Genomic DNA, 9,446 nt, shown 5'->3' with positions numbered 1-9,446 from the left:
GACTCAAAATGAATCCGAATCAACTCAAATCGGAATATTCAAACCAACTTAAAACTGTTTTACGGGAAAGGTTTCCAATCCTTAAATTTTACCCCATCTAATGTTTTGGTAATCCAAGTGATAAAATGGACAGGCCGCTGCAGAAGTTTAAGCCTTAGTAGCCATGTAGAAGAAGCCCACTCCTCAACTGAATCAAACGCCACCTCAACTCTATTGTGGCCTAACAAAAATGCTATTCCAGATTAGTTTCAGACAAAGAGGTTGGGGCCTTGAGCCAGGGGTTGGTAAAGGTGTCCCATCTCCGGGTATTAGTAGTGCAAAAACAAACAGCAAAAGATTTTTCATATAACGGTCTGCTGATTCAAAATGCAATTTACAGTCACAAGCCATGACACAATTCAATTGTATCAAAGGAAAGAATGGTGATTAAGTGATTTGATTTTCACTAATGAAAAAAGAGGATAGGGAAGGAAAAGATGGATCCAATGGTTTCCAAGTAATCGAGGCGAATTTCGTCGATGAAACAATATGATGTTCTCATTGATTCGTATAATCTATTGCTGGAGGAAAATAGCAAAGAATGCAAAGGATATACTAGTAAAATTTTTCATTATTCCCTTTGAACTAGAAACTTAAGTTACAACATTGCAGTTCAAGAGGTTCAAAATGCCAAATGAACAATTTAAGAAAATCTAAAATGTACTCTTGATACATGCGGGTAAAAGTTAGAGAAATCTTACCCAAAAAAGGTTCAAAGCAATTTCACCAGTCATCAATTACTATCATTCACACCTTGATTGTTTACATATAGAGTCTCTCTTCTTTTAGGAAACCCTGCAGGTTCCAGTGTTGAGCCCCTGAACTTTAGATCTGAACCTGATCTATAAGTGGGATCGACAGGAGGCCTAGGGTTGGGATCAGCAGAATTCGGCCTATAGGAACTTGTTGATCCACCAGGATATCGTGACGGAGAGGGGTATCTCCTTGATGGCCCCCTCAGACTACCAGTCCTCAAATCCATTATATCAGCACTTCTTGAAGAAGAATCTACAAATGATCTGTCTCCAGAGCTTGAGCCTATTGAAGCTCCAGCTGTGGCAGACGCAGAGGTAAAAGGGTCATCTGGTCCCCATGAAGAAGTAAGCACTTCTTTCTTCTTAGCAAAAAAGTGCCATGCTCCAAACAAGAAAAGTATAAAGAATAACACAGGACTCGTCCACTGCATTGCATTGGATTCTCCTTTGAAAACTGGAAGTTTAGAGCGATAAACTCCCACATACCCTCCTCCAAGGCCGAGAACAAGAAGCTTCTCACGGTCACTAGCTATTAAGGGTATCACCCTTCTTTTCTCAGCATCCACATCCACATCCATTGATTGATAATTCAGAAATGATGATCTGATCTCATCCAAACCAGCTGAGAAAAGCAGTCGAGGCCCACCACTCCTCACATAATGCTGAGTTGAAACATTATACACAAAAACTTTTTCTTTATTAACAATAAGTAAATAACCCTTAATTGCTTGAAAAGCAACTGGCTCATCCATGTTAAACTTTCTCTTGGATCTAACCCTGCATTTGAAGTTCATCAGATCCCCCAAAAGCAATACATGAATCATATCCCCCTCTGATGTAAATCCATAAGCTTTTGACCTCTCTGTTGCATCAAAAACATAATTGCGTGCAAGAGAATGATTTGATCCTTCACATTCAGATTCCCTAACTTTCATGGATCTCAAATCCAAAGATCCTGCACCACTCTGTGTCAGAAATAGAAGTCTTTGCTTCAAGAACACAAGTGGCTTACTTGTTGGCATTGCAGAACCATGAATCATTCCATTTTCTTTGAAGACCACAATCTTTCCACCAAAATCTGTGGACAGTATATACCTCATTCTCCCAACATGATGCACTTCCAATATGGTTATAGACGAACGTTCCCCACCATTATCAGCCACCAAAAATTTACCAACATTTTCCATTACAAGTGAACTCCAATCTTCTCCATTTGACCTCTCATAAACCCTATGGATCAGGATCACACCATTTTGATGCCCTGTGACTACGACACTCTCATTCTTATAAACAGATAAATACGAGACCATGGCAGTAATGGGTGAATCACACATGGTATAAAACTCAACTGATATATCCCCATTTCTCAAAAACACATAAACCCTCCCTTTATGATCACCAACAGCTATATATTTGCTATGACCTTCGTAATCACGAAATGGCAAGATGTTAATACAAGTGGGATCAGATTCCAATTTCACAGCTGAAACAAACTGAAACCTCTCAGACCAAAATGGGCTATACTTTGTAACTGAAACCGCTTTGGCCCTACCTCCACCTCGAATCTTATCCTCTTCATTAACATCTTCATACGATCTTAGATTATCGTATTTTCTTTGATTAATAACATCTTTTTCTTGAAGAGCACATCGTAAATTCTCGAGACGCTGCTTCTCATCAAGAGATGAAACTTTAGAAGACTCCAATAGTTTAGATTCTAATTTAGCAACTATTTCACTAAGGTCTCTCACTACCTCTTCAAGTCTATGTAATAACAAATCTTGTTGACTTAAATTAAGTTCAGTTTGACTTGCAGTATTCTGGGGTTCATTTTGGTGTTGAATTGAGCTGACAAGAATTTTATTACAACGTGGAGAAGCGAAAATAAAGAGAAAACAGAGCAAAAACAACTTGCCTTTATCAGGAATTGCCATTTGAAAAAGAAGCTTCAGGAATTTGGATTCAGTGTTGCTCCATTGTGAGTTGTAGATCTTAGCAAATTATGGATCTGGATAAGGAATTTTAAGCTGGAATCTATGTTAGATTTGAAGAATCGGAGCAGAACTGTGAGGTTTTGACTCGGGTCTGTACGTTGAATTAGGGCAAGAGCCTCTGGTTTTTCGAGCGAAACTACTATTAAGTTATCAACAGTGTGCTTTTGGAAAGGGGAAACCATTTAGACAGTAGATTAATCACTGATTTATAACCAAGCCCATATTTAAGCGACACGTGGAGTTTTTGATAAATATTTCAAAAGTCAGCAAAATATTTCCGTCTTAACCAGCAACAAAACCTAAAATACTGAAATTGTTGCATCTGGCATATTATATTGGAAATTTAATTTTTTATACAATTTATTAAAAATAATATTAATAAAACAATACAAAATTATAGTTATTGCATTATTATTTTTAAAAAATCACAAATATCAATTCAAATAACTATTCAAAAGCAATATAATGGATTTTATAAATTTTTTGTTTTTTTAAAGGAAGAGGAAGATTCAACATAGTTTTAAACAGTTCAGCAGACGCATTACTTGACTATAAGATATCTAAATTAAACATAATATGAACACTTTTATGGGCAAAGAACCTTAAAGAGTTCTTATAGACAAATTAGGCTCTTTCTTTATCGGCTTCTGCAATCTGAACGTAGCCAATACTGATTCAGTGTGAGTAGCCACACTGTGCCGAGTGCACTGGCTGGACTGCAATGAAGAACGTTTCAATATCTCAAATAATGCAGTGCCTGAACTTGTTTGTTCTGCAGCATTTGTTTTTCGAGTACTAGATTTAATTTGTGAATTATAAAGTCTAGTTGCGGCAGTTTTTGTAGGTTGATTCCCCCCCTGAGTCTGCATTTCAGAAACCAAACAAATGATATTTAGACAAGGACATTTAGCATTTCAGCATTAAAACGTTTCTAAGTCAACACAACTACAACTGGAAGTAGAATAAAAGAAACTAGAAAATTTGTCAGCTTCCTGTGCTTTTTAACAGAGCCTACCGTTTCTGAAGAACCTTCTGAGACTGTAGTCTTGCTATTGCTATCATCTCGTTCAAAGATAAAAGAGCGCACCATGCTTGAGCCATGCTTCTTAGGTAATGGACAAGAATGTCTTGCTCCTCGACCCAGGAAAGATGGCTGAAACAATTTCCAATGGCAAAATTACTGTTAGTGGCATCAAATAACTCTAAATCCTTTGTTTCAAATGGCAGTGATATGACTCGAAAAAATTCCAATATTATAATGGTTTATATAGAGAAATGTATATTAAAAGAACCATGCGAGTAGGTCTTACCATATGATTAAACAGAATAAAGGCTTATTAATTTCTACTAAATGGGCAGTTAGCAAATGAAGGACAGCAAAGACAATAAGGAATTCAACTTGATGCCAACTGATAACTGTGTAACATAAAACAAAAGATTTCCACTGGACACAAAATTTGTATTATGGGGCTTATTGGAACAGGAAGATGATAAGGAACGAGCACACTATCATGGACGGGACAAACATGGAGAGTGCAAAGTGCTTGATGCACCTTGAGGCTAAAACCAGTTAAAAATGGTGTTATTTGAAAATTTGCACTCAACATACTGAGTCTTATTATAACTTTATTTGAGCCTAATAGTAGAAAGTAACCAAATTTTGTATGCTGCATCCATCTATTCAAACTAGTTACCTTTGACGACACTGCCTTGTGTCCTATAAGCCGCATATCAGAAAGGGCTGCAGGAAAATGAATAACAATGATTCAGAGAGCCATATGTTCTACAAAACAACTGAACTTGATGACATAAAGGTAACCAGTATGACTAAAAATGAGGTAAGGATATTACTGCTACTACCTGATGTTTTTACCCTTCTCCTTGAGTCAGGGACAACATTCAGCCTTTTTATGAGACCAAAAACTTCTTTGGAGTCTTTATCCTCTGCTGGTGACAAAAATGGAGCCTGCTCTCCCTGTTAGATATCATTCCAGTCAGATAGTCTTGTAAATGTAACATTCAAGTTGAGAATAAAAGCTTAAATTGTATTTAGTCATGTAAAAATATGGACAGCAGTATATTCAATTCAGTAAACAAAATATTCAAAAATAAAAATTAAAAAAAATAAAATTTCACAAATTGCTGAAAACTCACCAACTTCTCGGAGAGGGCCAGCTTAACTGCGCTTTTTTCAGTTTCTTCATCATCAGATATGTATAAATCATCCTTGTCTGTAAACATTTGAGGAATCATTTCCTTTATTTTTCTTAGATTCATTCGCACAACATTTGATGGAGTCACATCTTCACTACCTTCATCACCAAACTCCTCATTGTCTTCTTCACTTTCCTCTTCTTCTTCCACCAAAGATGTTTCAATTTCTTTTGAACCACATTTAAATCTCTGCAAAAGTTTTTCCGTTCCAGCTTCATCCCGTTGCTCAAGCCACTTTTGATGGAGTTCACTACGCCTTTCAGTGTCAATTGGTTTTTCTCTATATTCAGTTGCTATCATATCCTCAAGTTCTTCAACATCATCAATATCCTCATCTTCTTCATTATCTTCAAAACGCAATAGGTCATTGTCACTGTCATCTTCTTCCTCAGCTTCATCATCAACAAATGCTTTAACAGGGTCACCATTTGGAGACAAAGATAAATCATCCAATTTTTCTAGAGAAGGATCAATGTTCTCTTTGTAATTATCCTCTTCATCAGAACTGCAGAAGATAGTGAATCAGCTATGCCATTAATGATATCTAATAGTTCAAATTTCAGAATGGAACATTTGACTTCTTGAAGATACCAAGTAAATGTTTAAATGATTACATATTTCAACTAGATGAACATGAGATAACAGCATGTACCTCAATCCATGACCAACAATATCCTATTAGTGCTCAGATCTAACAATTTAAACTAGCCCCAAAATATGCCTACTTTCGTTCTCAAGGCTAAGAGTTGATAGTTGCAAGAAAAGATATTAGTTCTAGATACAAATAAAAATATACAGTTAAGGAAAATATTTTGATCATAACAGCTGTTGGTTCCAGAGAAACACAGTTATATCTGCAGAAGCACAAAACAATCAAGGTCCCACAAAGATATTCTATCAAAGATGGTGTAACAATTCTATAAATCATGAATCCACATAAAGTCAATGATGTTGCTTTGTGTAACTGCAAAAGCAATATAAAATTAAAGAAAAATTCAAGAACACTTACACGTCATCAGGGAGAACAGAATCAAGCTTCAAGTTCATAGCAAGTGACGATGGTGCCAGAACTTCTTCAAGAGGACTGTCAGGTTTCTCATCTGGGAGCTCATCTTTGGAGTTGCTTGTTTGGGAATCAGCAAAGAGGTGCTTCATTGTGCAATAAACAAGAAACTATATTTGACAAACAGTCCGGTGGAGGACTGGGAAGTCCCAAAATTAGGCATAAATTAATTATAGAAAAGAGATAAAGAAAATAAACCTGAGTATCATCGATAGGAGCTCGAAATGCTTGATTTGGTTCCTCATCTGCAGCCTGCAGTAAATGAATAACAGTAAATCTCAAGAATGGATTTTGTTTGACATTGAAATAAAAATAAAATGTAGCTATGGTGCCTAATTTAAGGGAGTTTGTGATTTATAATAGATATAGCATTTTTCCAGTTGCCAAAATGCTGCTAATTGACTTCCATAACAAAGTAAACAAGTATCACTAGTTTTATAACCCATAAGAACAAAGGGGTTATTATGGCCTTATGGGTGAGGCAACAGCATTTCTGAAGTACCAAAAGCCTTTAGCTTACACGGTCATCACAATATACTGCCCAGAATTCAATCCTCGCCAAGGTTGAAATGTAAATTGAGAAATTATCATCATATATATTTAGAATCTTCAGTAAAAGAGGAATCAAGACTACATGACAAAACGGAACTCACCATCTGAGTGGGGATAACTTCATGACTTGATGGATGTACAGTATTTTTAGATGCATCAGTAGAGAAGACACCTAAGCCACTCTCTACATCAGCAGGACAGCGAATAGCTGTCTTACTCGCAGCTCTTGGGACCCCATCTCCTCTACCATCTTTGTGAGCAATTTCAGAGCCAGCCTCAACCACAACCTCTCTTAAAATATCCTCATCATCATATATATCATCAATAAAAGAAGTTTTGCTGGATTTGACACATCTGCCACCAGAAATATAGCGGAAGAAAAGATCAATGCTTAATGTCAATAAACATCAAACAGAGAAATCCAAGTAAAAGCTACATTGACAGATCACTCACTTTTTTGAAACCTCTAACTTCCTTTGCCGAATTTTTTCTAACACTGAAGATATAGGCTTTTGAACAAGGGGAACAGATTTAAAAGCTGCATCCCTGGTTTCTAAACAGAAAGGACACAATTTTTTTATTGTGTAAGTTAAACCTTTCAAATAACTAAAACCGCTAATTAGTGAGTTCCGATGCTACCTCGCAACAGTCTCTGAGACTCGGCTCGGAGTTCCTTTAGCTGTTCTTTTCTCTTCTATCAAATTATAACAACCAAAAATTGAATCTCCAAGGCATATTTAGAAAAAAAAAAAAAATCAGTAAAAATAAAAATAAAATTACCTTAACAGTTCTTTTTGAGAAAACAGCTGACTTAGGTTTTCCATCATCATCAACAGTCTTGACTCTCTTTTTTTTATCCTTCTTGTTCCCAAAAGCATCCGAATGTAGCCGTTTCTTCTCCAAATCCTCCACCTTCAGATCCTCACTTTCCTTATCCTTTTCCATTTCCATGACATCAAATTGATCTTGACGTCTTCCATCATATTCCTCAGACACAGAATCAAAATCTAAAGTTCTCTTAGCACCAGATACGTCTTCCTGAATACCCAGACTATCAGCATCAGAATCCAAGCCATTCTCCTTTTCAAAACTCTCCGATCCGGAGTGAGAACCAGAATTGGATTCCTCCAAATCTTGGCTAGTTGACTTCTCATAATCTAGGGTTTCATGTTCCTCTTCCTGGACATCTTGGATAGTTGATTTCTTGGAATCTAAGGTTTCGATTGACTTCCCAAAATCTAGGGTTTCAAGTTTCTCTTGCTCGAAATCTAGGGTATTTGATCCATCGGGATCCAGGGTTTCAAACTTGGGTGAATTATGTAAGAGGGTCTTAGCTTTCTTCAGTCTTTTCAGCTTTCTCTCAGGGACGGGAGAGGAAGGAGCTTCGAGGGGCGGAAAACATTCAAAATCGTCGCTGTTCTCCATCACTGTTGTTGCTATTTGCCGATGCATAAATGAGTATGAATTTTACCGGATGCTGAGGTTTTAAGGATGGGGATCTTATTGTAGAAAATGGAATTTAGCGGCAAATCTTTTGAAAATTTTGTGGGAGGCCTATCGCTATTTGTTTTAGAAATGAAGATTCCCGCCATACTTTGATGTTTTGGTGGGGACCACTGAAGTTGTGATACATTAGTCACGGTTAACTAACAAAGGGAGTAAATTACATTTATCCTATTCAAAGTTAGGCCCAGAACACGTTGTGGCACACAAAATATTTTTTTGGGAAAAGGACTATTTCTCACTCAATTTTTAAGTCATTCTCAAACTTATACCCATGAGAGATGAAAAACCCTTTTTCTCATCCGCAAGCAAACTATCATCCAAATTTTCAGTTAGAGACAGGGGTAAAATCATCATTTTACCTATAAACTTTAAAACTTTAAAATTTCACCATTTCTCTCATTTAGGTTTTAAAAACTAATACCTCAACCCATTTTCAAAGTTTGAAAGGCTTAGATGTTACCCCTAGGGTTTGCTTCTTCTCCGACCACCACCGAGGGCCAACGTATTCCACCAGTCTACCATCTTCGACTACAAAAGACGACCCTTCATCGCCTAAATCTTGACAACAAAGTGTTGTTCAGATCTGAAAGAACAAATTAAGGACGACGCTTCATCGTCACGTCTAGATAACGCAACGAGCGATGAAGTGTCATCTTTCATCGTCTAGGTGGAACGACGAATAAAGACCTCTTTGTCGCACCGTACGACGAGGAGATGAAAATCTCTTCATTACACCACCGTTGTCACACTAGGAGAAGAAAGAGGCCGGAGACGACATTGAAAGATGTAGTTGAAGAATGGGGGTGAAATTGCTATTTTTGAAATATATAAAGGGCGACTGAGTTTTAAAAAATGTGAAAACCCTAGGTTTAGAGGTGAAAATGTTACTTTTCGAAATTTAAAAACTTTAAGTAAATGTGAAATGTTAATTTCTAAAACCTGGGGGACGGAGAGTAATAAACTCTATAATTTTTTAATATAAACAGTAAAATAATTATTTTACCCCTTCCTTTAACAGAAAAAATTAACAGAAGTTTGTCTATGAGTGGGAAAAATGGGTTTTTCATCTCCCGTGGGTATAGGTTTGAGAATGACCTAAAAATTGGATGGGAAATAGTCGTTCCCCCTATTTTTTTTAAGGCCAAATGATTTAATCCCACCCAAGATATAGTGAAAACATAAAGTAATTCTTATTAACTTTTAAAAATCTAAATATTTATTTATCTATTAGTTTTGACTGTTACAATTAAAAATAAAATTGTCATTTAGAATTTTTATATAAATAAAGAAAAAAATATTTTTTTCGCTTTAGTTTTAAAAACT

The 9,446-nt window shown here is 36.3% G+C and overlaps 2 protein-coding genes across 2 annotated transcripts; both read right to left on the bottom strand.

Annotated features, from left to right (window-relative positions):
- Positions 1-592: 592 nt before the first annotated feature.
- On the bottom strand, positions 593-2,976 carry LOC123230050 (uncharacterized membrane protein At1g75140). Its single transcript, XM_044656153.1, has one exon. The coding sequence runs from the start codon at positions 2,726-2,728 to the stop codon at positions 773-775; it is 1,956 nt and encodes a 651-aa protein (XP_044512088.1). The 5' UTR covers positions 2,729-2,976; the 3' UTR covers positions 593-772.
- Positions 2,977-3,232: 256 nt separating this feature from the next.
- Positions 3,233-8,165, bottom strand: LOC123229034. The gene is made up of 11 exons (XM_044654592.1): positions 7,398-8,165; positions 7,257-7,311; positions 7,071-7,170; positions 6,719-6,971; positions 6,264-6,317; positions 6,012-6,151; positions 4,943-5,507; positions 4,649-4,763; positions 4,483-4,529; positions 3,804-3,941; positions 3,233-3,651 (listed from the first exon to the last, which is right to left on the bottom strand). Exons 1-11 carry the CDS (start codon positions 8,067-8,069, stop codon positions 3,391-3,393), a joined length of 2,400 nt encoding a protein of 799 aa, XP_044510527.1. The 5' UTR covers positions 8,070-8,165; the 3' UTR covers positions 3,233-3,390.
- Between the last annotated feature and the right edge of the window lie 1,281 nt (positions 8,166-9,446).

Source organism: Mangifera indica, chromosome 11 (assembly GCF_011075055.1).
Source record: "Mangifera indica cultivar Alphonso chromosome 11, CATAS_Mindica_2.1, whole genome shotgun sequence".
Lineage (NCBI taxonomy): Eukaryota > Viridiplantae > Streptophyta > Magnoliopsida > Sapindales > Anacardiaceae > Mangifera > Mangifera indica.
Note: the sequence above shows the minus strand (reverse complement) of the source record. Positions and strands in the feature narration are given on the sequence as shown.